This window comes from Rhinolophus ferrumequinum, chromosome 8 (genome assembly GCF_004115265.2).
Source record: "Rhinolophus ferrumequinum isolate MPI-CBG mRhiFer1 chromosome 8, mRhiFer1_v1.p, whole genome shotgun sequence".
NCBI lineage: Eukaryota > Metazoa > Chordata > Mammalia > Chiroptera > Rhinolophidae > Rhinolophus > Rhinolophus ferrumequinum.
This window is the reverse complement of record NC_046291.1, coordinates 25067865-25094365: the sequence shown is the minus strand read 5'-3', so window position 1 is coordinate 25094365 and position 26501 is coordinate 25067865. Positions and strand designations below refer to the sequence as shown.

The 26501-nt window shown below is 34.4% G+C and overlaps 1 protein-coding gene across 6 annotated transcripts in view; it reads left to right on the top strand.

Annotated features, from left to right (window-relative positions):
- Nucleotides 1–26501, top strand: part of CREB1 (cAMP responsive element binding protein 1) — a 58941-nt gene that overhangs the window by 12844 nt on the left and 19596 nt on the right. For 3 of the 6 annotated variants that reach the window (XR_004423644.1, XM_033111727.1, XM_033111725.1), the window contains exons 2-6: nucleotides 4679–4800; nucleotides 10621–10767; nucleotides 11520–11561; nucleotides 17450–17550; nucleotides 25317–25459. Coding sequence is in view for 4 of the 6 variants with exons in the window: in XM_033111727.1 (XP_032967618.1) it covers nucleotides 4687–4800; nucleotides 10621–10767; nucleotides 11520–11561; nucleotides 17450–17550; nucleotides 25317–25459 (547 nt within the window). In the remaining 2 variants the exon portion in view is untranslated. Of the gene's footprint in view, nucleotides 1–810; nucleotides 1020–4678; nucleotides 4801–10620; nucleotides 10768–11519; nucleotides 11562–17449; nucleotides 17551–25316; nucleotides 25460–26501 lie in introns of all 6 variants that reach the window. The other 3 variants (XR_004423645.1, XM_033111728.1, XM_033111726.1) reach the window with 2 other exon arrangements.

The following is a 26501-nucleotide window of genomic DNA, read 5'->3' as shown; positions in this document are numbered from 1 at the left end:
GCTTTGGAGTGACCATTCTCTATTATAATTCCTTTTCTCTTTGTTTGTATACAAAATCTGACACTAGCCATTGACTGTCATTTCTCGTCATAATTTAAGCCTTTTCTCCTACCATTTTTCTTATCAGAAAAGTTCTCCTTTCTCCCCATATTTATCATTACTGTGTTCATCCTCAGTACCTCTTTGGCCTGCCATCACTCTTATTTATTGCAGAACATACTCTTTTTTAAATGTCATGGAAGCGCTCATTTGATACTTTGTTGAGATGTTCATTTAAACTACACCTTAAACGTTAAATATCGACTGTCTTTACTAAGTAAAGGGTACAAAAGTGATATAGCCCTAGTCAGAGAAATTTGTTGAAGCTATCTAAGATGGAAAGGAAAATTAAGAAAAAGGACTATTAAACTATATGATAACTGTAACAATAGTTATGATGAGCAATATAATGAGTAAAAGAGACACTGTCTGCCATAGGAGAGAATCTTTATTGAATAATTGTCTGGTCTTGTAACATTTTAAAAAATTACTGCTAATTATCTCAAGTTGTGTTGTATTATCAAGATTTTATATATATAAATGGTAACATTTCTGTATTTGCCCACGTTCAAGAGGCTAGATGACCTATTCTTAGTTTCTTTTTACTATATTACTATATAGTAAAAGGAAATACTTCCTTTATACTTTATTTTATTAAGTGGCCTATGTAATTATGTGTGTGTGGTGTATATGCATCTTGTGGTGTCATTTCCTAGGATTAGAGCATTTAAAATAGAAAGATCTTTTAATCCATCTCCCTTGTTTTTACAGATGAGGAAATTGAAACAAAAAGTTTGATTTGTCCAGCGAACATTTGGTGACAGATCCAGCTTTCTACCAAGTGTTAGGTTCCCTTTCTCAACTACTTATAGCAACATTCATTGTTTGTCTCAAAATTGGGTGAATAATACTACAGAATCACTTTGTGTTTTATTTTTCATATTAAGAAGTTAAACTCCAAAGACCATTATAGCAAAATGGTATGTATCTTTCTGAACTGGTTTTAAATTTTTTGTTTTAGGAATGACACTATTTTGTAATTTGCTATAAATTCATAATTTCCAAAGGACTATGTTAATTTTTAGGGATAAATCATGAAAATCCCCAAGTGTTAAATACATCATCAATCCCAAATAAATTTTTAAAATTCAAAATTATTTGAAGAAGAAGAATCACAAAACTATCAAGCTAATACTAGATTTTCAGTGATTTCTGAGATCTGTTTGTAATGTTCCAGGCCCAATATTTATGGAACATTCTCTCTGTGTTCAGATGTGCATGGTCTTTTTATTTTATAATATCGTTCAGTGTTTTTGTTTTGCATTCCCAAAAAGCATTGGTTGTATAATGATTAACAATTTCCTTTCTTCAAACAACTTTGGAAACCTGCTCTATTAATTGGTCCTGTGTCTGCATACTGCACTGCTGGCTAGATTGCTGCTGGATTAATAGAAAAATATTGTACACATGATACCATAGCATCTCTTCTCTCCCCAAGTGAAGATATAAGCAAAAAGAACAAAAGTTTTCAAAATTCAAAATTAACATACCCACATCAAATGGTAGTTTAGTCTACTTGGGAGACTGCTATTTCAGTACCCTCCAGGCGAAAACCAAGGAATAGAGTCAGTGAGTTTCTCATCTGATAGAGATTGTTCTTCCTTAAATTATTCTCACCTCCACTTTGAGAAAGACCTGAATTTTCTGATGAAAGAGAGTATTTGTACTGTTGCTCCAGTCATTGACATCTACGCAAGCTAAGCGTTATAAAAATGAAGAAGGCTGTTCCCTCCTCTGAAAAAAAGATCAGTAGTCTGCTTGAGTGAAATGGTGATGAAACACTGACGGTTTACATGGGGGAGGGATCCTATCCACTGTAAATATCACACTTTGTTTTAAAAAGAAGGAATATATTATGTAGCTGGGGAGGGAAGAAGTATGCAAATCGCATTCCTGTTTTGAATGTGTCTTTGTAGCTATAATTACTAATGTTAGCTAATGGTTTTGTTCCTTTATTATTATATATTCATAAATAGTTTCTGAAACAAAAAGTTGTAATGATGCCCTATACCTTAAATGTTAAAAAAAAAATTAAGTATCCCAGATGTATTAAACAAAAACAAAAGAAATATGGTCTGTACCTTAGATTGCTTTTAATTAAATGGTGGAGTGAAACTATATGGATGACAAGATAGGTAAAAAAAAAAAATGTGGCTTGAAATAAAGTCTTTTAAAAACAGTTTCATATACTCTGTCTGCAAAGGAAGTATTGTGATGACAAATTTGTATTTATCTTAATTTTCATTAAAATGATGACTTAGGGGTGAGGTTGGAGAAAAGTATGGATTTCTGCTTTTATTTGGCTTGACTCAGTACTGTCCTCTAATGGATTCATTTACTTACTAAGATTAGGTTTTTTGCTTTCACATGCCGTTTTATTTCAGACCACAAGTGTGCACAACATTTAGGATACATAAACTGTTTTGTTGTTGATGTTGCTTTCTGTTACTTTCAATGTCTTAAATGTTTTAGTTTAAAAGAACACAGTTTGTAAGTATACAATGGAGTGAATTATCACAAGTGATAATAAAGTTATTTCATCACTTTTTTAAAAATTAGTTATTTTTACTCTTTGGAAATGGATAGCAATTTAGGCAAAATTTAAACAAAGAGTAATTTCATATAAAAAGTATTGAATTTAAAATATTTTGTCAATAGGTATCTCAAAATCATGATTGAAATACAGTTTTTGATTCGTAGTTTTAAAATGTTATCCATGACTTCTGGTATTAAAAGTTTTTACATTGTATGAGTAATGCTGAATCTTTGCAGAAGGAAAAAGATTAATACTAAAATATGTAAAAAGTAAGGCGAAAGTCATCAGACTATACACTTCTGCTAAATTTCCCTCAAAGCTACACTAAGCTTCCCAGATCTTTTTCCATGTACACACCTTTACAACAATGTTTTACTTGTTTTTAACATAAATTGGGGGTGTATTTTCCCGTATATTTCATGACTCACCATTTCACTCGGTCTGTCTTGGAAAGCTTGATGTGTCATTACATAATAGACTTCATTCTTTTTTATTGCTTTAATTTCTTTAATGGTCTTCCTAATGATGGATACTTGTTTCCAGTGTATTGCTATTATTAAAAAAATTCTACAGTGAATATCTTTGAATATATATATACATATATATCTTTGTGAACTAGTCAATAATAAGTTTCTTATTAACTAGTACTTTCTCTGTATTCTAGATGTTATTGTGTTAATTATATGTGGCAGATATTTTCTCCCTGTGCACTTGTCTTGGTGGCTTTTGCTACATGAATGTCTTAAATAATTATGTAGTCAGGTCTGTTGACCTGTGCTTTGTCATCTGTTTCATGGATTCTGTATTTCTAAGTTATTTATATTTCATTTCCAATGATATTTTCACTTCCATTTTTAGCTGTCACTTGTAAAACACTTTTTATAGAACCCTGTAAATGATGGCAAAATGTATTAGTATGTGATACATTCTAATGGCATGTAGTAATCACATAAGGGCCCGTGACAATTTTGATTATCAATTTTCAGAGTTATAAAATAAATGTAATAAATTCTGGAAAAGCATTGGGGTTTTGTGTTATTTATGGAATCATTATAAGTAGTCCTCACTATTAATAAATTCATTTTGACAGGCAATATGCTAGGATGGAATGATAGCAGTAGTGCACAAGTAAGAAGTAATCCTTTTCATCGTGAATTCTCTACAATGATCGCTTCCCCAGTTAGCAGAAATTTCTCTAACCTACATGTAGCTGCTGCTGCTAGGACTTGCCCGCCACTTACTTTTTCTGCCATCCAGTGCCACATTACCCAACAGATACACTAGCCCTTCGCAAAGCAGGGTCCCAAAGTAAAAAAAGATCAGCCTTTATTAACTTAATCCAGAATTTTGCAGTTACAAAATTGTAAAGCTGTTTTTGTGTGTGTGTAGTGTGCATACTATACGTAGGATAGGAATCAGAGCACTAAAGTTGTCAGTGTTTGGGGTTTGGGGCCTCTCGTTTGGCTCTGTGACTATTTAGCCCACCTTTCTATCTTGATATCCCACAACTTGGGCTCTTGAAACTTGGGCTTATTTTGTCCTATCACCAGTAATTTCCTGTGGAAGTAGCTTATAATTTTTCCGCTTATTCTCTGTAGTAGGAGGGGATACCCTTACAGTAGATACCATGAAGCCAGTACCTAATAAGCCCTGACGTCAGCTCACTTATATTCTCTACCCTCTCTCCATACCTGCTTGGTACAGTTTGGAAAAAATTATAACTTCGCTGTTACCCCTTGTCCCCTTGTTAGTAGGGGTGATTCATGGAAGAGAGGAATCCCTTCTTACATCTAGATGGAGTAATATCATTGGGAAGAAATAGCAAGAGAAAAGGAAGGTGGTTTTTCTTTTTTGAAGGGACTAAAACTTTTACACTCCGCGAATTTTTATAATAATTCAGCTACATTATATTTTAACTAGATTTCTGAGTGCATTTGCTAACCTAACAACCACATATACGTATTTATAACTTGAAATTTGCCTTTAAAGTCACAAAAGCGCAAAGCACAGTAGTGCTTGTAACACTCTTCCATATTATTGTAGGTGACTAAATGACCATGGAATCTGGAGCAGAGAACCAGCAGAGTGGAGATGCAGCTGTAACAGAAGCTGAAAACCAGCAAATGACAGTTCAAGCCCAGCCACAGATTGCCACATTAGCCCAGGTATAAAATACATGGAATGATTCCAAGTTGTGTCTCTTCCAAGAGGAATATGTTTCAAACAAGGGAATTTAATTTTTATTACAGAGACTGAGCAGACTATCAATGTTCCTGTTTACTTAGTATTTGCCTAATTTTAGGAATGATAGTATTAATTCAGTAACATAACAAAAATGTATTGTTAAACACTAATACCCTATTTGTAGCGACATGATTCAAAGATAATTACATTTTAACTGATGGGTAGATTGTCTATTAAACAAGAGAAGAAAACCTAATATGACTGCTTTTTTCATATCACAGATTTATTTTGGGGCATGCCAATGCAGATAATCTGAAAGGCTAAGATTACATATGTTTAAACTAAAAAATAGGATAAGCAAATAAATGGGCAAACAGGTAAATTTCAAGGATAATAGGAGTTTTTGTTTCCTGTATATTTTAAATATAATTCATAATTCTTTTATTTTGACTAAAAGATTCGATCTCTACAGTTATATTCTCTCATCCTTCTTTTCCTTATATATTTTTCCGCAAATATTTTATTAACTAAAATATTTTATTAATTTTATTAACTGTTTGCATATATATGAGTAAGAAAGGTGGTTGATACAAAAATGGAATAACAAACATTAACCAGCAAGGTAAGATAGTATGATACTGCCTCTTTCAGATAAAGGTTCCCAGGAGAAAATAATCCTAGCAGAGGCTGTGGGATGTTGAGCTTCAGCTTCCCAAAGAGTTTAGCAGTTTTCCCAGCAGAGTCACTGAGCAAAAATGGGGCCTTGGTAAATAGACAGCGTATCACATTGAGCTAAAGGGGGGGCCAAAAACTGGACCTCCAGCAGGAATATAGTCAGAAGGGGTGGGCTGCTCTATAAGATCACCAGGACCCACCTCCAGCCCTCAGGAGTAGAAGACGCTTGGGGGTGAAGTAAATGTACTCAGATGAGGTGGATGCAGGAGCACAGGAGAGCCAGGACTTCATCAGGGAAACATGCACAGATAAGAATCGGGGCTCATCCCAGAGTTCGGCCCTCTGGTAAGAAGATACGCTGCCAGCAGGGATCTTGATGGTGCCAACCCTCAACATAACCTTTCTGTTGGGTCTCACTATTCTGTCTGGCCTGGGTGTCCTCTAAGTCTGCTAAATAATGTCATTCTAGGAATTCCTTTCCCCCTACTGTCTTTCTCTTGTGGAATTTGTGTTCTTGATATAGGAAAGCATGTTTTCCAGAGGTTTCTTGAGCAGGTGTGACTGGTTAAAGAATTCTTGGTAAGAAAGTCATTTTTCTTTCAATTGTTGAAGGCATTGATCCATAGTCAACTTCTAGTGTTGCTGTTTGAAAAGACTAAATCCATTTCTTATTTTGTATCTCTTTAAATTATTTGGTTGATTTTCCCCCTCTCTTCTTTCTCTGTTTTTTCTAGGATCCTTGTGATCCAGATGTTATACCTATACCACGTTTCCCCGAAAAGAAGACCTAGCCGGACAGTCAGCTCTAACGCGTCTTTTGGAGCAAAAATTAATATAAGACCCAATCTTATATTGTCTTATAGTAAAATTGTCTTATATTATAGTAAAATAAGACTGCTGGGTATTATATTAATTTTGCTCCAAAAGACGTGTTAGAGATGATTGTCCTGCTAGGTCTTTTTGGGGAAATATGGTAGGAGTGTTTTCTCTGATTTTTCTCATCTTTTCTCTCCTGTTTTTTATCTCTGTCTTTTTGCTCTCCTTTCTCAGAGATTCTTCAACTTCACATTCCAACCCATCTGTTGAATTTTTTTATTTCTGCTATCATGTTTCTAAGAGTTTGTTTTGTTCTCGGAATAGTCCTTTTGTGTTTTAATAGCATCATGTTTATGTTTCACGAAGGCAGTGTTTTTCTCTTATCGCTGAGAATACTAATTAGGTTTTAAGTTTTCTTCTCCCCTCATAGATTTTCCTCTGTATAGCTTTCTTTCCCTTCCATTTGTTCTGGTCTCCATCTTTCATATTAGAAGCTCTCCTTAATGTTTAATAATTTGTAGTTGTCTGCTCAGGTTTAAAAATAGGGAACCCAAAAGCTATATTGGAAACTCTGTGGATATGTTTGGGACCTAACATCTATGAGTTGTGAGCTTCACTTAGGGTGATTGGCGTTCCCATTGTTGGTTAGTATCTTAAGTCTTTCTTCTGACCCTTGGCGTTGGTCAGGGTCGCCAGAGAAAGCTTTAGTAATACCCTGCTTGTATGGTAAAGGCCTAGGAGCCAAGTATAAGAAGAAGACTGGGGTTTCGTACCCCACCTTCATCACTGCCTGGTGTTAGGCTAAGTCAAGAGACCCTCCAGAAAATAAATCTCCAGTTCTCTGTCAGCGTGGGATACACTAGTTGTTCTCCCACAGGAAGTTGAGGGGATCCAATTGCTTCTCAACCAGCCTTCCTTATTTTCAGCCTCTCCTTTCATTCCACCTTCTAGGGTGTCTTAGATCCTGAGCCTCTTAAGGATTTTGTGGTGCAAAATCAGGCCTTCTCTGCGTCTGCCTCATGATTTGGCTTTCTGAGGTCTTCCAAGTTCAGTACCATTCATCCTGCTTTCCAGCCTTCAAAATTCTTAATCTTTCCCATTCTCCTATGCTCATGTGATTATACCTATAAGAATAAAATCAATTTCATAAAGTTTAATTGGGGATTCCGGAAGGAGCAAAATTGCATACACATGTTCAATTTGTCATTATTATCAAGCAATCCTCTAACACTTAAGACATTTAAAAGCAGAATGATATGATATTCAAGTATTAGGAAAGCTAGTTCCCATTTACATATATATATATATTTTTTTCCTAATTATAGTTTTTTTCCCTTGCTCTACAAGTGCTTAATACATATATCATACATTTTTGACATAATTTCCTCTCATAATTCTGATACCTGTTTTTTTTTTCAGTTTCTAATACTAAAAAAGTACAATAGAATTCTCAAATCCAAGATCATTGTGATTTTATCAATGAACAGAAAAAAACATCCAGTCTAACCAGTAAAGGAAGAATATCAATTTAAAACAATGATGAGATGTGTTATTTTACTTTTGGAATTTACAGAGAGTTTTTTTTTAAGTGAAAAAAAAAAACAATGTTGATTTTGACTATGAGAATATGATTTTTAAAAAATTTTTATAAGAGTTTATTTTAGCCAAACTGATGATATATGCTGAGGAACAAGATCTCAAATTCTCCCAAGAATGTAAATTTTTGGATTTAAGTAGAGTTGCGGCAAACAAATTTGAAAACCTAAATATGTAATAATGAATTTATTAAATAAATTATATAATTTTTACTATTATGTAGTCATTAAAACCATTAAAGAAGACTGTTAATGGAATGGAAAGATATTTATAATGGATTCTAAAGATTAAATAGATTCCTTGATAGTGTATTATAAAAATTAAGTGTATATATGTACCTTTAAAAAAACACCTAAATCTACTGCAAAAATATTAACAGTGATTATCTCTGAGTGGTAGGAATATAAATTATTTTAAAAATTTTTTGTATGTCTGTATTTTATAAACTTATAATGAGAGGAGTCATGTAGAATGATCAGGTTAGAAAAGGGATTATTCATTGAGTTAGCTTATTATATTTATCCTAGAGAATACTCAGAAGAGGATATAATAATTGCTTCAAATATTAGAAGAGCTTTTATGTGGAATTGAGATGAGATACTCTGGATAACTTCAGGTTGTGGTTCAGCGTAGGGGAAAGTATCCTTGGATTTATCAGAGATTCTGACCTTATAAACAGGCACTCTATGTAACACTTAATGGAGGTTATCCACAGACCACATTTTAAGAACCAGGTAAAAGTAAGCGAGATTTGTAGTGGCCAGAGAGAAAGTAATTAATAAAGAAGGACTGCCTAACTGTCCAAAGATGGAAACTCATGGTTTTAACCTCTTACCTTCAGTAGGGATCTTCCCCCCAAGCTTCACAGTCAAATATTTGACTGCCTGCTAAACATCTCTGCATATTCAGATGTTGGAGCAATTCTATCATCTTCCACCACCACAACCACCCAAAAGTTTCTCCTTCGTGTGTTCTGTTTGAGTTGACAACATAGCCTACCAATTCTCACCCAAATGTGGGTCCTCTTTGATTCCTCTCTCTCAAGTCCTTCAACCAATCATTCATAAAGCCCTTTCTGGTCTGCCTCTTGAATTTTCATTAAATCACTTCTCTCATTCCCATCCCTGCCACATCTAGTGCCTCATTTCTCTCCTTCGTTACCTCACCTTCACTACTATACAGGCTTTCTCAATTGGTCTCCTCACCTCTACTTTTTTTTTCCTTCTGAAATAAATATCTTTTATACTGCCACTAAAGAGATCTGTCTAAAATGCAACCTCACTGTGATATTCAGGAGTTCCAAGCCCTTCAGTGCCTTTCCCAATCTCCTCAGGATAAAATGCAAGTTCTTTCATGTGGCACATAGAAGATTTTTCATGACTAGCCCATCTAGCCCCTGCCTCCCTGTTATTTCATCTCTCCCCACATCCTGCATCCTACAGTAACACACTTAGGTGATCACTCGCTACCATATACAGACCATGCTGTTTCTCTTTGCTTCTGCCAATGCTGCCCTCTCTGCCTGGAATTCCGTCCAAGTTGTAATAACATGCCTAACTTGTATTCTTTATGTCAGATTCAAATTCTTCCAAGCCCAGTCTCCTCTCAGGAGTATGGGGTACCTCTCCTCAGTGTGTTCATTTTTCTCTTCACAAACCTTATTACTTCACTGAATTATATTTATTTGTGTTCTTGTCCCCATTTCTTCACACATGTACCCCAATTCTTTCCTTAAGGGCAGGGATCTATGTCTTTCTCGTTTTTGTAGTTTCGGTTCAACGTTTCTGGCACATGGGTCCCCAAGTGAGCAAATAAAATCCCTACTATCAAATGTGTACAACATACGAACAGTAAGTACCATCTGATAGACAGGTTTGATCTAACAGCCCTTTGTACCTGGATGTTGACTCATTAAAATTGCCTTCTTTGTTCCTCAGGAAAAAATTGGTTTCTTTTACATTTTCTCACCTCTGCTCCTTTATTCTTGCAAAAGGAAAATAAATCCTTAAAATATCAACTATTACCAGTTTAGTGATTTATTTGGAGGGGGGAATAGAAATTTTCAGATTATACCTATTACTACTTCATCATTAAAGAAAGGTATACTTATAATTACTTTAAAATGGAAGCTGTGCTGTATATTATAAAATGTATATTTGTTCTAGACTTAGTAGCTAAGTTTTGTCCAAGTTTGAGAGCAATTATATATTAGAACATGGCTTATTTAACACATGATATTATGAAGACTTATGTTTCTTCAATTCTAGCATATCTCTTTACCTTCAGTAAATTACTTTATCTCTTTGAACACTTGACATTTCTGTCTCTAAAGTGGAGATAATCCTCATTACCCAGTCTTTATTTCTTTGAAGAGCAAAATGAGAAATTGGGTATGAAAGCAGGTGGGAAAATATAAAGCAGCATACAAACAAAGTGGTATTTAGTGTTCAGAGGAAGTCTGTTATGTATTTTGATATTACATTAAAATAGTATTTTGGCTTTTCTCATTTGGAAGGAGTTGGAAAGAGGTTGGGGAGAATTTGTTGGTTTTTTTCTTTTTAAGAATATTAATTATTAGTTTCTTTCACAGTGATGAAATACTTACCTAGCAGAAAGGTCATCTTTTTGCTGCTAAAACGTTGCCTTACACTGAACATGAATGCTCCCTAGAAGGCATTTGTGATGGTAATTTTTTTCCATGTTCGACACCATAGGTATCTATGCCAGCAGCGCATGCAACATCATCTGCTCCCACCGTAACGTTAGTACAGCTACCCAATGGGCAGACAGTTCAAGTCCATGGAGTTATTCAGGCGGCCCAGCCATCAGTTATTCAGTCTCCACAAGTCCAGACAGTTCAGGTATGTGTATAAAAAGTTCTGCATCTGCTTTCATAACTGTTGTTTATAGCCATATCGCTCTCCTTTCATTAATTATGAAAATAGGAACATATATAGTACAGAGTTTTTATTTTACTTTACAGTAAAGGAATATTCTGCATCTGTATAGTCAGTGTATGTAGAGGAACATACATACACAAGAATAAATGTATAAGAAAAAATCTTTTTCTTAAGCTGTAGAAGAAGAAGAATTGATTGGGGAAAATCATTACGTACATGGGATAAAGTAGAAATGTTTGGGAGAGACTAAGACTGATATACCTCAGTTAAGGAAAATTGAGATACAAAAATAGTGACTGTAATTATTTTCTAAACATGCAATTGGGAAAAAACACTTGTCAAAAATTAATAACCTTACCTAAGATATTTAAATTTAGAGATCATATAAAGCATTTGTAAAACCAGCTATGTTTAGGGTTCTAAGTTGGAGCATATAACTTTGAAATTCAGAAAGTGTGCCTTACTAGTCAGGGATTATACTACACATGTTACCTTATTTTTGGGAGAGATTGTACCTTTGGGTTGGATCCAAAGGAATTAAAGGCACATAGACCTCTGAAGGTGACTGCTCTACTTAATTGTAGGGAAGACCTAGAGCAGTATACAACAGTATACATTTGCAATGAACTTATTGAAGAAAAAGAAAAAGATTTGAACATTCATTCAAGTAGGCCATAACCCCAGCCTCCCATTTCATATTTTTTGCTTCACAGTCTTCCTGTAAGGACTTAAAAAGACTTTTCTCCGGAACTCAGGTGAGTCCTAGGTCCTAGATTTGGAGAGAACTATTTTTAGAAAGGAAGGTGAGAAATTATTCTTTATGTCTGTCCTCTACAAACATGGAATTCAGGCCTGAATAAAAAACCTTAGAGATCTTCTCGGTCTAGGCCAAACTTGTTACTTACCTAGCCGTTAGTCTATTGCTTAATTTCCTTATATATCCTTTCTCCCCTCCTCCAAATGGTTGTCCAGCATTACTCTAACACTTTCAAAAGAAAGACGCTCTATCTCCAGGGGTAATTGCTAAAAAATTCTTCCCTGTGATAAACCAGAATATGCCTTTCTATAATTTTACCTGGTGGACCCAGTTCTATCCTCAGAAACTATTTAACCAAGTTTAACTCCTTTCCTGTTGGACCGCTTCCTATTCCCCCTCTCCCGCCCCCTTCCCATTTAAAAAGAAAAAGTCCGGACTAAACAATTGCCTATTTTTCTATAGACACTTATTATATGGTATAGCTTTGATTCTTCATCACCATCTCTTTTCTCGTGGGTGACCTGTTGTGTTTTTATTGAGTGTGGTAGCCAGACTGATTGATATTTGTAGAGGGGAGAAGGACCTCCTTTGTCCTGGAAGCATTCTGTGAACATTAAAAGGACGTGTTAGATTCTGTCAGCCATATTATACTGTTGGGTATTGGTTTGGGTATACTATTGGCCTTTTGGTTTGCTTAAACACTAAGTGGAAAAAAGGAATGTTTTCATGTGAATCATTAAATTGTATGAATTTCCATACTGAAAGATACTGGGATTGGAATTTGTTACCAAGTAGAAGATAGTGTTGTCCAGGTAAAGACCAAAGAATTTAATGTTTCTGTGGAATCACACTGACTGAGTTATAGTCTCCTATCCTATCAGTTGTTTCTTGTTTTCATTGACTGTTACCTTACTATTCTCCATACTATGCCATTACTCATTCCCTACTTCTATCTTCTTCTTGATAATAGTGGAAAGAACCTGCTAGTCAGAAGACTAGATTCCAAACCTCACATTAATCTTTTTCTTTTTCACTTACAGTAGTAGGAGATCTATCTGTAAAGAGCACACAAAAATTACCAAATTATAGCCACAAAATTTAAGATTACAACTTTTGGTTATAATAGATGATGCTTAATTCTTTGCTGTATTCTTCATTTTAATCTTTACTTTGCAGCAATAATAATAATAATAATAATGATAATAATTTGGACCTAGGGGTTATACAGCCCTTAACTATAGAAATGTGTTCATCTTTTTAAGAACACATTTTCCATTAAGGTGAGCTCTGCTTACAGTTGAAAGCATGAATTCTACAAATAGAGACACAAATACAGTATTTTTTTCTTTAAAGGGCCTAAACCATGGAGACTCTATTAAACTTTAATGGTCACTTCAGCTGGTTAAAAGTGATTAGCATTAATAACTAGGAACTAGTTTACATCAGAAGAGGTTATCAAGCAAGGAGACAAATGGCCCCTCAGACTTCTAGATGAGAGACTATTGGTATTCCAGAACAGCATTTCCAAAATATATAAGGTACAACTCTCAGGTGTGAGAGTAAGATATTAGGACTTCTGTTTATATTTTTTTAATCTAAGAATATTAGAAACTAAGCTATATTAATATTTCATATATGGCTTGCCATTGATGCCCTACTTTTATCCGTGTGTGTGTGTGTGTGTGTGTGTGTGTGTATGTATGTGTACATATATATGAGTCAGATCTCACAGATTATGTGAGGAGAATCCCCCAAAACAATGGGAGTGACACAAATGTATAGACACTAACAGTGGCATCCCCACTTTTCATTGTTTGGTTTTGGATGCATTTTTAATACAGTGCAGTTTAAATATGTCTGACAGAGGGCTTATGGAATGTTACCGTGAACTATTTCGTTCATTCCTTCAATAAATTTTTTTTTTTTTAAATTTATTGGGGTGAGAATTGTTAGTAAAATTACATAGATTTCAGGTGTGCAATTCTGTATCACATCATCCATAAATCACACTGTGTGTTCACCACCCAGAGTCAGCTCCCCTTCCATCACCATACATTTGATCCCCCTCACCCTCATCCCCCACCCCCCAGTAAATTTTTATTGATCACATGCTATGTGCCAGTCATTGGTCTAGGCTCTTTGACAGACAGCAGTGAACAAATAATTCTCTATTCTCATGAAGATCACATTTAAGTGGAGACAATGAAAAAATATGTCAGGTGAGGATAAGAGTTGGGAAGGAAGTTGATTAAAGCAGGGGAAAGGGGTAGAGAATGATTTGGGGAGCATGGAGTTCTAATTTATGTCAGGTGTTCAGGGAACGTGATGAGCCCAAGGTAGTGACGGAGGCTAACCCATACAGATGAAGCAGGTCCAAAGGCTCGGAAGGGAGAGTATGCTTCACATATCAAGGAATAGCAAGAAGATATGGCTCAGAGCGTGAGCAAAGGAGAGAGTGATTGGAGATGAAGTTTTTGATAGAATCTTTACAATAATTTGTAATGTGATGGGAGCAACAATAAAAATCTCTTGTACACCAGAGATTCAGTGGTTATCATGTAGCAATATGAGTTATCTAACATAAGGATGAGTTTGTTTTTTACATAAGCCAAGTGTTCCAAAGTTTCCACTATTTTTAATGATGACAAGCAAGGACTTGAAAGGGATTATATTACCTATTTGGGGGGCGGAAATTCCCTTTCTGGGAGAAAATGACATGTATGTGAGAGTAACTGCTTTTGAAAGAAACTTGTGCTATGGAGAGAACATTTTGGAAATAAAAGTTTAGAAATACTTACATACTTTTTTTATTAACTGCAAACAGTATGAATTTATCTATATACTTTTAAAACCTGGAAATAGAATTTTCGAAAACTAGAAACTTTCAGAAGTCTTTCTAAAACTTTCAGAAGTCTTCTAGAGTTTTAATAGGTGTTGAACTTATCTGTTAAAATATGAAATTTTAACACCTTTAATTAGCATACAGTAACTGAGGGCCAGGGAGATGAAAATGTACTAGGTAAATCTCATCAAAAGTTTATATGATTGGTAGATGAAAATGAAAATTGTTTTATTTAGTAAGCTATCTTTAAGATTTTGTTTTCTGCTATAAATAACACTTAAAATTTACAAATAAGAAATATATATGCTTATGTAAATTTTCCTTATTTATAAGGGAGATCTGCGGATCAAAACAGTTTGGCAATCATTGCTCTCTAGAGTTTTACTAAACTACTTGATCCAGTGACTAAAAAACTACCTAAACCATAAGTGTGAACTCGACCCAAGAAAAGTACTTTACTTTCCAGGGAACCGCATATAGTTTAAAAAAACATCTAATATTACCCTTGCTTTGAATTTCGCTGATATTTTATTTTGAAATTTCACAAAACCTCAAAATAGGACGTTCTTCGCCGCCCCCCCATATATATAGGAAGTGTAGGTTTAAAAGAAAGTTGAGAATGTAGATCTAAAACTTGACAAATACAGTGGTGATTTGGCTTCCTTAAAATTTCTTGACTTATTTAATCTTAAGTGGCCAAGGTAAAAGACCTGTTTAAGGAACTCAGGAAGGGGCTTATGAGAGATGACAGGCGGTGAGGCATCTGTGTCAGTGAGATGTGAGAGTAGTCTGTGACACTTAAGCAGGGTATCATTTCCATAGGGTTGTTACTAGTCTATTGAATATATATTAAACTATAATTAATAGTTATTTGCAAAAAGGATTTTTGACATGATTTTTGTTTGTCTAAGAAATGTGGGACCACTGAGTGGTTTTTGGCTTTGTTTTCTGTTTTTTTGGTAGGTAATCTGTAGAAATTGGCTTCATAGCTCTCAGTAATTACTATATGGTGGTAAATTAATTATTCTGTCTGAATTGACAAAATCTTTTATTAGATCGGGGGACGGGGGTGCTTTTTTTCCTCCTAAGAGCAATGGATCCACTGAGTTTAAATCAAAATCAAAGGTTATATATAAAAAAGCAACATGAATTTATTTCATTTTGAAACTGGCCTATGGGTTGTTTATGTAGCATGTTTTAAAGATATTTTCCTGACTTTCAACTTGGGAAGAGTGTGCCTAAGTCACTGTATGTCCTTAAAAGAAAGTTGTAATGAGGAAGGTCAAAGAAAGAAGGCAGAAAGAACAATAAAGGAACTAATGTTCTGAGAAGTATTAATGCAGTTAAACACCTGTCACAGTACTATCCACTTTGAGTTCAGTTTTGTTATTCCTTGAAATTCTGACCTTCTACTGAGGCCTTTTCATAGCTCCTCATCATCTATGAGAAAGTCTGTGCAGACTTTGTTGAGTGGGCTATTTAAAGCAGCTACAGATCAGTGGGAAATTGTTCTGTGGGCTCCTTTGGCAGTAACTACAGCGTTATTACTTTGCAGAGAATCACAGACTAAATTCAGCATTGCCCATCTTTTTATCTGTCATTTCTGGATTCCTTAAGTGTTACTTGTTAATTTTTAGGTCTTTGAGACTATACTTCTTACACTTTAAAGTGTTTGGATGTGGCATATTACTTTATTGTAGGTATATTTTGTGAACATTATTAGATTTCCCTAATTTCATTATCAAGTGAGTGCATATCACAAAGCCCTGTCAAAATGAATGCCCATTCTCCGGAACCCCTAGGCTCAGACCACATACAGAGTACCTTTAGGATTTCTCAAGTTCCTCTGAATGTGTTTTTTCTTTTTGCCATTGCCATAAATTGCGACCTGGAGCTAACCCACACAGACCCTTTTGCCTTGATTAAATCTGATTCTCAATCTGACAGCATCATGCACACCTAGTTCAGGAAAGAGCAAGAGGGTCTTAGTTCGTAGACTCGGAAAACTTGGGAGTCCAGATTTGACAGAGAAGTTTGCCTAAGTGAGTGAACTTCTAGTCTAAAAATTGTCTAAAAACACCTCTGGGTTGCTGCTTCTGACAAAACTGGTTTGAGATTGGAACCAATAGAGCACTGACGCTTACAAGGATGTCTAAGTACTGACAGTGGCTTCACCACTTCTTAGTTTTGTGAGTTGGGTAAGTTACTTAACCTCTTCGTGCCTTGGTCCTTTCATCTATAAAATGCATATAGTAATTGTACTCATCCAGTAGCTAATGTTACTCTATTAGCAAGTATTAAGTAATATAACAAGTTTGTGCTTTAGCAGAGCAACTGGCACATAGTAAGTTGTCGGTAAATGCTAGTTAGTATTATTATTATCTCATGTAAAATCTTTATTCAACTTACCATCATTACTTTTCAGTCCAGGGATACTTTCCAGAAATGCAGTTGTTTACCTTGCGTGTTTGCTTAATAAAAATTGTAGAGCCAGCTTTGAAGCATTCTACATGAAGCAGAGCTTCTTCCTAACTTGCTAGAAACAACCACCAGGAACATGGTGGGCATCACCAATCTTATTTGTACAATTGTAAATATATTCACAAATGTTTACACAGTAAAGGAAAATAGTTGTATAGTCACTATATAGACTTATGACCAAGTATTTAGTCATTTATTCTTTCCTTCATGTCAGAAACCTTATTTTACTTGGTAGTTTTTTTTCTAACAACTATAAAAAAACTGACAGGTAATATTAATGCATTCAGAATTGATTACATGAAGTCCTAAAAGAGACTAAGCTGAATTTGGCTATCACAAAAGTTTCATTTTGACAAAATGTTTAGGTCCTCTGGCTTACAGAATAAGTAAAGGGACAAGGAAAATGATTGGTGTGGTTATTTCTCATAAAAACTAATTTTTTAAATCTACTGAAGCATGTGTAAAGTTTGTATATGTTCTTTTATGTTTGACTTTTTAAAATTCATAAAAATTGTATGGGAACTAAATTTGATTATCAAGATAAAGTTCTTCTTTATTTTCAGATTTCAACTATTGCAGAAAGCGAAGATTCACAGGAGTCAGTGGATAGTGTAACTGATTCCCAAAAACGAAGAGAAATTCTTTCAAGGAGGCCTTCCTACAGGTATGGAATTTAATAATTGTTACAAGACTTTAGAATCAGAGATGTCTGAAGACCTAGTAGCTGCTCAGTTCAGGACCATATAGCTTATTAATCTTCATCTTGAGTTACTTCTCTCAAAATAAATGAAGCTTATCATATAGAATAAGAACACTTCTTACTCTGCACAGTCCTGGAAAAACATTGATATTTTTTTCTGCTTCTGTTTCTGTGGATTATGCTGCCTGCTGCTTTTCTGTTAAAAAGTTTGGAATACATTTGATAAGGTTGTAGCATTTTCCAGTTACATGTCAGTTCTGAGACTATACTATTTATCTACTTAGCAACACATTTGCAAACCATTTCTGTACCATTGTTTATTAATTTAATAGTTGTTTCAGGGTGATGTTTTGTGGATATCCCTTAATTTTAGGAGCACCTTACTGTAGTTTTTGTATTCGGCTGTAGAAGTTGCCTGGTCCATGCCTTGCCTCCAAGATGAATCAAAACCATTTTTTGTTTTTTGAATATTATTATATATTAGTTTCAGGTGTATAGCATAGCGGTTAGACATTTATATACTTTATGAAGTGATTCCCCCCAATTAGTCTAGTACCCACCTGGCACTATACATAGTTGTTGCAACATTATTGACTATATTCTCTGTGCTGTAATTTATGTCCCTGTGACTATTTTGTAACCACCAATTGATATTTTTTAATCTCCCTTCATCTTTTTCACCCCGCCCTCCAGCCCCGCTCCCCTCTAGCAACCATCAGTTTATTCTTTGCATCTATGAGTCTGTTTTTTGTTTGTTTGTTCATTTTGTTCTTTAGATTCCACATATAAGTGAGATCATATGGTATTTGTCTTTCTCAGTCTGACTTATTTCACTTAGCCTAAGACCCTCTAGGTCCATCCATGTTGTCGCAAATAGTAAGATTTCATTCCTTTTGATGGACGAGTAATATCGCATTGTATATATGTACCATGTTTCCCCAAAAATAAGACTTAGCCGGACCATCAGCTCTAATGCATCTTTTGGAGCAAAAATTAATATAAGACCCGGTCTTATTTTAATGTAATATAAGACCAAGTATAATATAATATAATATAATATAATATAATATAATATAATATAATATAATATAATGTAATATAATGTAATATAATATAATATAATATATAAAACACCAGGTCTTATATTAATGTTTGCTCCAAAAGACGCATTTGAGCTGTTGGTTCAGCTAGGTCTTATTTTCGGGGAAACACGTTACCACAATTTGTTTATCTATTGATGGGAACTTAGTTGCTTCCATAACTTGGCTATTGTAAATCATGCTGCAGTAAACATAAGGGTGTATATATCTTTTCAAATTAGTGTTTTGGATTTCATTGGGTAAACACCCGGAAGTGGAATTACTAAGTCGTAAGGTAGTTCTATTTTCAATTTTTTGAGGAACCTCCAAACTGCTTTCTGTAGTGGCTGCACCAGTTTGCAGTCCCAGTAATGCACGAGGGTTCCCTTTTCTCCACATCCTTGTCAACACTTGTTATTTGTTGATGTATTGATGATAGCTATCCTGACAAGTGTGAGGTGATGTCTCATTGTGGTTTTAATTTGCATTTCTCTGATGAGTAGTGACGTTGATTATTTTTTCATATGTCTATTGGCCATGTGTCTGTTCTCTTTGGAGAAATGTCTGTCCAGGTCTTCAGCCTATTTTTTAATTGGATTTTTTTCTTTTTTTTTTTTCTTGGTATTGAGTTTTATGAGTTCTTTATAAATTTTGGATATTAACCCCTTATCAGATATATCACTGGTAAATGTCTTCTCCCATTCAGTATGCTGTCTTTTTGTTTTGTTGATGGGTTCCTTTGCTATGCGAAAACTTTATTTTGATGTAGTCCCATTTGTTTATTTTTTTCTTTTGTTTCCCTTGCCCAAGTAGATGGATCAGAAAAGTACCACTAAGAGCAGTGTCTGAAGAGTTTATGCCTATGTTTTCTTCTAGGAGTTTTATTGTTTCAGGTCTCACATTTAAGTTTTTAATCCATTTTGAGTTTATTCTTGTATATGGTATAAGAAGATGGTCCAGCTTCATTTTTTTGCATGTATCTGTCCAGTTTTCCCAACACCATTTGTAGAATAGGCTGTCTTTACCCCACTGTATGTGTTTTTGCCTCCTTTGACATAGATTAAATGACCATATAGGCATGGGTTCATTTCTGGGCATTCTATTCTGTTCCATTGATCTATGAGTCTTTTTTATGCCAGTACAATGCTGTTTTGATTACTGTAGCCTTGTAGTATAGATCGATATCAGGTAGTGTGATACCTCCAGTTTTCTTCTTCTTTCTCAAGATTACTGTGGCTATTTAGGGTCTTTTGAGGTTCCATGTAAATTTTAAAATTATTTGTTCTTGTTCTGTGAAAAATGCCATTGGTATTTTGATAGGGATTGCATTGAATCTTAGGGTAGTATGGACATTTTAACCATGTTAATTCTTCCTATCCATGAACAAAGTATATTCTTCCATTTATTTGTGTCTTCTTCAGTTTCTTTCTTCAGTGTCTTAACAGTTTTCTGAGTACAGGTCTTTTACTTCCTTGGTTAAATTTATTCCTAAGTTGTTTGTGTTTTTTTGTTTTTGTTTTTATTTTTTTCATGCAATTATAAATGGCATTGTTTTCTTAATTTTTTGACAGTTCATTATTGGTGTATAAAAGTGCAACTGATTTCTGGATATTAATTTTGTATCCCGCAACTTGACTGAATTTATCAGTTCTAATAGTTTTTTGGTGGGGTCTTTCAGGTTCTCTATGTATAGTATCATACATCTGTAAACAATGACAGTTTTACTTATTCCTTTCCAACTTGGATACTTTTTATTTTTCTTGTCTGATTGCTCTGGCTAGGACTTCCAGTACTATGTTGAATAAAGGTGGTGAAAGTGGGCATCCTTGTCTTGTTCTTGATCTTAAGGAGAACGCTTTTAGCTTTTCCTCATTGAGTATGTTAGCTGTGGGTTTGTCTTATATGGCCTTTATTATGTTGAGGTATGTTCCCTCTATTCCTACTTTGCTGAGAGTTTTCATCATACATGGACACAGGATTTTGTCAAATGCTTTTTGTGCATCTATTGATAATGACTATGATTTTTATCTTTTTTTTACATTGTGTATCACGCTAATTGATTTGCAGATATTAAACCAACCTTGCATCCCAGGAATGAATCCCACTTGATTGTGGTGTATGATATTTTTAATGTATTGCTGAAATCAGTTTGCTTATGTTTTGTTGAGGATTTTTAAATGTATCTGTGTTCATCAGGGATATTGGCCTTTTGTTGTTGTTGTTTGTAATGGCTTTGTCTGGTTTCAAACCATTTTATTTTTTATATTTTTATTTTTTTTAGTTTTCTTAGTTTTTTTTTAAGATTTTATTGGGGACGAGGAACAGGACTTTATTGGGGAACAGTGTGTACTTCCAGGACTTTTTTCCAAATCAAGTTGTTGTCCTTTCAGTCTTAGTTGTGGAGGGCGCAGCTCAGCTCCAGGTTCAGTTGCCGTTGTTAGTTGCAGGGGACGCAGCCCACCATTCCTTGCGGGAGTCCAGGAGTTGAACCGGCAACCGTGGGTTGAGAGCCCACTGGCCCATGTGGGAATCTAACCGGCAGCCTTCGGAGTTAAGAGTACGGAGCTCCAACCGCCTGAGCCATCGGGCCGGCCCCTCAAATCCATTTTTTTATATGTAGAAATTGGCTTCATATTTAAAATCTCCAGGAAGAGCAATTTCACAAACTTTCATAAGCTTACTTAAGAGTTTAATAAACTTCAAACTTATAATATTCTTTGTTATTAGTCTAAATTACTTTATGTGTATTTTTATTTTTCAAAGCGATGGTTAATATTTTTTCCACTATCTTCACAATTAAATTAAGATTCCTAAGTGAATGTCAATAAATTGATTTAGAGGTCTTAAGAAATTTTATGTTACCAAGAATGTGTTGTATGCATTTATACTCGTAAGTTCTTTTTTAAATATAGCTAGTTTTAGATTTTAACATTGAAGTACCTCTCATGTTAGTATGTAACACATTTGATCCTGAAGCACATCCAACCAGGTATTAAGAAACAGCCATGTGGTTTGTCTGTATATAAATTCTACGCAAATCTTACCTGTAGACCTTATAAATATGAGCTGTATGTTGGAAAAAATAATCTTTTATTTGCCTTAATTGACTTGTAACCTATATCCCAGCAAATATCATTTAAATAATAACACTTAATTAATAATCAAATAGAAGATGCCTGAAACTACACATATGTAGAGAAAGGGCTACTTTCTTGAAAGATTATGGTATCTTCCCTTACAGTCAAACTTCCACAGTAGGGTACCATTATTTTGTTTTAAGTTTATGAATTCTTGACACCTAGCCTCTGTGTCTTGATTATAACAAGATCTCTAATAACAAAGTCCTTACGATATGCTTGTGAGGTTGGAAAAATGGGGATTAATTGATAATGCAAGATGGGTTTTTATTGAAACAACCCAGCGTTAATTTATACCTAGAGGAAGTCCTTGAAGAGCTCTCACTTAATCTCACTTGCCTTGGTATTTTTACTAGCAACTTAGCTGAAAAACATAGAAGCCATGCTTATCAAATTTGCAAATGACAAAACCTTAACAGGTAAGTATCCTAATGGATGGGAGCATAAGTACTTTTAAAGATCATAGCAGCCAAGGGAAAAAGACTGAAGTAGGATGAAATGTTGGCAATAATTGTAAAACTTCAGAACTTGAGTTTAAAATCTGTTATTTAAAGTATAGGATTCTGAGTAAATTCATTTTAAGAAGATAATTATGTTCTTTAATTATTACTGGTGGGATATAGTTGCCAAAAAAGCCAATATACTGAAAGGCTACATTGGTAAGATCCTAGAGTCTAGATTAAGGGAAGGAATTACAGTTGACCCTTGAACAATGCGGGTTTGAACTGTGCGGGTCCACCTATACACAGATTTTTCCAGTGGACCCATGCAGTTCAAACCCATGTTGTTCAAGGGTCAGCTAACAGTTGGGAATCCTCATACACAGAGGTCGGACTTAAATTATAGCAGATTTTTGACTACACAGGCAGTCGGAGTCCCTCACCCTCTCGTTCAAGGGTCAGTGTTAGTAATTTCGCTACTTGGACCACATCTGGAATGGCCTTTAAGAGAAAGTGACCTGTATCTCCAAGGGGAAAATGACCAAGGTGGTCTGGAGCATCTGGAAACTGAAAAGAGAAGGCTAAGAATGATCACTGGCCTCATGCAAAAGAGAAATAGATTTATTTGCAGGCAGGTCTAGAGTAGTCGTTTTCAAACTTTTTTTTAACCACAATCCACAATAAGATATGTATCTTTATAGTTCTCTATATACCTACCTACAGTTATACATATTCTTATATACATACAATTACACGTTCATATATAAATATACTTAGGTGTGTGTGTGTACAGATATACACATCTGTATATGTACCTTTATATAGGCCTCTGAAGCAAAAATTCCACAAAACAGTACTTATGTTCAGCTATTTTTTTTTCTTTTTTGTTGGTTGTAACATACTTGTTTTCATGGCTCAAATAGGGGTTTTGACCTCAGTTTGAAAAACATTGCTCTAGAAACCAGTATTACTTAAAATGTGATCCACAGGTCAAACTGATAAATCAGCATCTGCCTAGAAGTGCAAATTCTTGGGCCCCTCCCCCATACCTAATGAATTAGAATCTCAGGAAGGGAACCCAGGAGTCTTTGTATACCGTGCTCTTCAAGTGCTTCTTTGTATGCTGAAGTTTGAGAAATAGTGCTCCACAGCAGTGACATCCAAAAGTGTGCTCTGTCCACAAACTGTTTAAAATAGTTATGTTTCTCATTCACAAAGAGATAAAGGAGAGAAAATCATCCTTACAATAAGAATAGGTGTTTACTAAATGAAAACAGGCAGATATGGAAAAGAATAAGTAAAAAATCTTGGAAATGAGAAATACAAACCAGGGAATTAAAAAACAATGAGAAACCAGTAAGTGTGATAAACTAGATACAAGTAGCTGATAAGAGAATTGGTGAACTCAAAGGGAACTGAGAAGGTAACTCAGAATGGAGAACAGAAATAGGTAGAAAATGTGAAAGACAGGTGAAATTGTCATGGAGAATAGATAGAATAAGGTGCTTCAATAGTAGAATTTATAGGATTTCCAGAGGGGAAATTGAGAGAAAGTCAATGTTTCAAGAGATAATAGAATATTTTTTAAAACACCTGTAAAGGTAATTACACAGGTAAATATAAAAACCAGGATTATTGTAATTTTGCTTTGTAACTCCTCTTTTTTCCTATATTATTTGAAAGACAAATGCATAAAACAATAATTATAAATCTGTTAATGAGCAAATTGTGTATGAAGGTGTAATTTGTGACAATAATATAAAGGCAGAGTTTTGATAGACTGTTCAAGCTAAGTTAGCAATTCAAACTCAATTGTTAGAAATTTAAGATGACTTAGGTTAGGGTTTGTTTTTTTCCCTCTTCTGTGATTGTTATTCATTTGAAACACGGTAAGGTTCACTTGTTTTGTTTGTATTCCATTTTTAGAATTTTCCCTATCCTTGTTGATATTTTGTTTTGAATATGTGAAACATTAACAAGGTTCCAAAAGTCACAATTGTACAAAAAATATATACACAGAAGTGCCCGCCACTCATTTCTTCTGTCCTTTTTTACTTCTTTCCCACCTGACTCAGTAGAAAACTAATCTCATTAAACTCTTGTTTATCCTCTCTGATTTTTTTCTTGAACAGATGAGCAGATACATGTATATTTTCTTATGACACTTTCTTACACAAAAGTATCCATTTTTTTAGATGAACCATAGTTCATCCAAACATTCTCATGTGTGTAGGCATATAGATTGTTTCCAGTATTTTGCTGTTACAAACAGTGCTGCCATGAATAATTTTATGCATATGTATCTTTGTACTGTTGGAAGTACATCTTACGGGTAAATTTTTAGAAGCAAGATTGCTGTGTAAACACATTTGGTTTTGTTAGATGTTACCAAATTCCTTCCATTAGGGTTATGCAAATTTTATATTCCCTACAGCAATGTATGAGTGTTTTCTTACAGCTTTGCTAACAGAACACATTGTTATACTTTCTTTATATCACCAATTATAGTTGAAAAGTTTAAAATCCGTTTTTGATTTTTTTTTATCCCCTTCAATTTTTAAGAGTTCTTTGTATATCGGGGATATTGGCCGTTTATATGTAATACATAAAAACATTTTCTCCTAGTATTGTTGATCATCTTTTGACTTTATTTTTGGTGTTCTTTGCCATGCAAAAGGATTTTTTTTTTTTTTTTTTTTTTTTTTTTTTTTTTTTGGTCAATAGTCAATTTTATTAAGCTCTTCTTTACTTGCGCCTGGATTTTGAATCACAGTCTTTCTTTACATTTAAATTCACATTTAGATGTAAATTTCTTTACATTTAAATTCACATTTAGATGTAAATTTCTTTACATTTAAACTCAGAAAAATTCATCTGAGTTTATTCTAGTCCTTGTTTGGTTTCATTTTGACATAGATCCCTGGTCCTTTTTTAATTTACTCTTGTAAATTCTTTTATTTTAAACTTCTGTGGTAAACACTAGCAGCTTTCTACCAGTTTTCTGATATTTTCCTATTATTTGTATTTAGCCAATAACTGTTACTTTTAATTAACATAATTTTCTATTTTTCTAGGAAAATTTTGAACGACTTATCTTCTGATGCACCAGGAGTGCCAAGGATTGAAGAAGAGAAATCTGAAGAGGAGACTTCAGCACCTGCCATCACCACTGTAACGGTGCCAACTCCGATTTACCAAACTAGCAGTGGACAGTATAGTGAGTAATAGATATTTCTGTTTTGGAAAGTGAGATGAAAAACTAATGTCTGCATTCTCCCTAAAGGAATCATAAGTGTCAACTCTTTTCTCAGTCTCAACTGCCATTATTGTATTTCCTTTACTGTTCAATATGCAAATTCTGTAACAAAAGTATGGTAGTACCTCAGTTTTCAAACATCTCCGTTAACGAACATTTCGGTTTACGAACACCATAAACCCAGAAGTAAATGCTTCGGTTTTTTTAACTCGTCGCAGAAGTCGAACATGTCACACAGCTTCGTGCAAGATCCTGAGGCCTAGCTGTCGGCTGTTTTCGAATGTTTCAGAACTCGAACGGTCTTCTGGAACAGATTGCATTCGAAAACCTAGGTACCACTGTATTTTCTTCAGGGTTTTAGGTAGGATTGCTCAAGTATGTAAACTCTTTAGATGGCCCTTTGTTTTATGCAGATGTTGGAGAGTCTTCGAAATTTTTGAACCACTACTTAAGAATTTTAGTCCTCAAATAATATATAACGTTAATAGATAACATAAGTTTTTTCAGATTAAAAAAAATAATCATTTTTTTTATTATGTTTAAGGCCAAAATGGTGTCGTTATTCATCTATTGTAACACTTCATCTTTCCTTCTGTCATTTTAAAAATCGTATTTAATGTTTCGTGATTGGGGTGCAGAAGTTTGGTTGCAGTCTACTAGTACATTCAATTATTACTTTTAATATAAAAGGTAGTGTAGTGAATTATGATAATGGAAACGTAAAGACTGCTGAAATTAAGACTTTTTTTTGCTCACAGCAAGCAAAGTTTCCTTTTGCAAAATTACCAGTTTCCATTTCTGGTGATAGCTCCGTCTGACACTTAGGTATCTCTTCTTATCTGTCACCTAAATCTGTTATAAAGTACTTTGAGTTCCGCTTTTGTTTGATCAAAGGCATTTGTGTGAATGGTACTTTTTGTTCTTTTTCCAGTACCTTTTTGCCTCCCAAAATGCCTCACATACTGATTTCTTCTTTTTGATTTGTTTATTAAATCCAGTACTG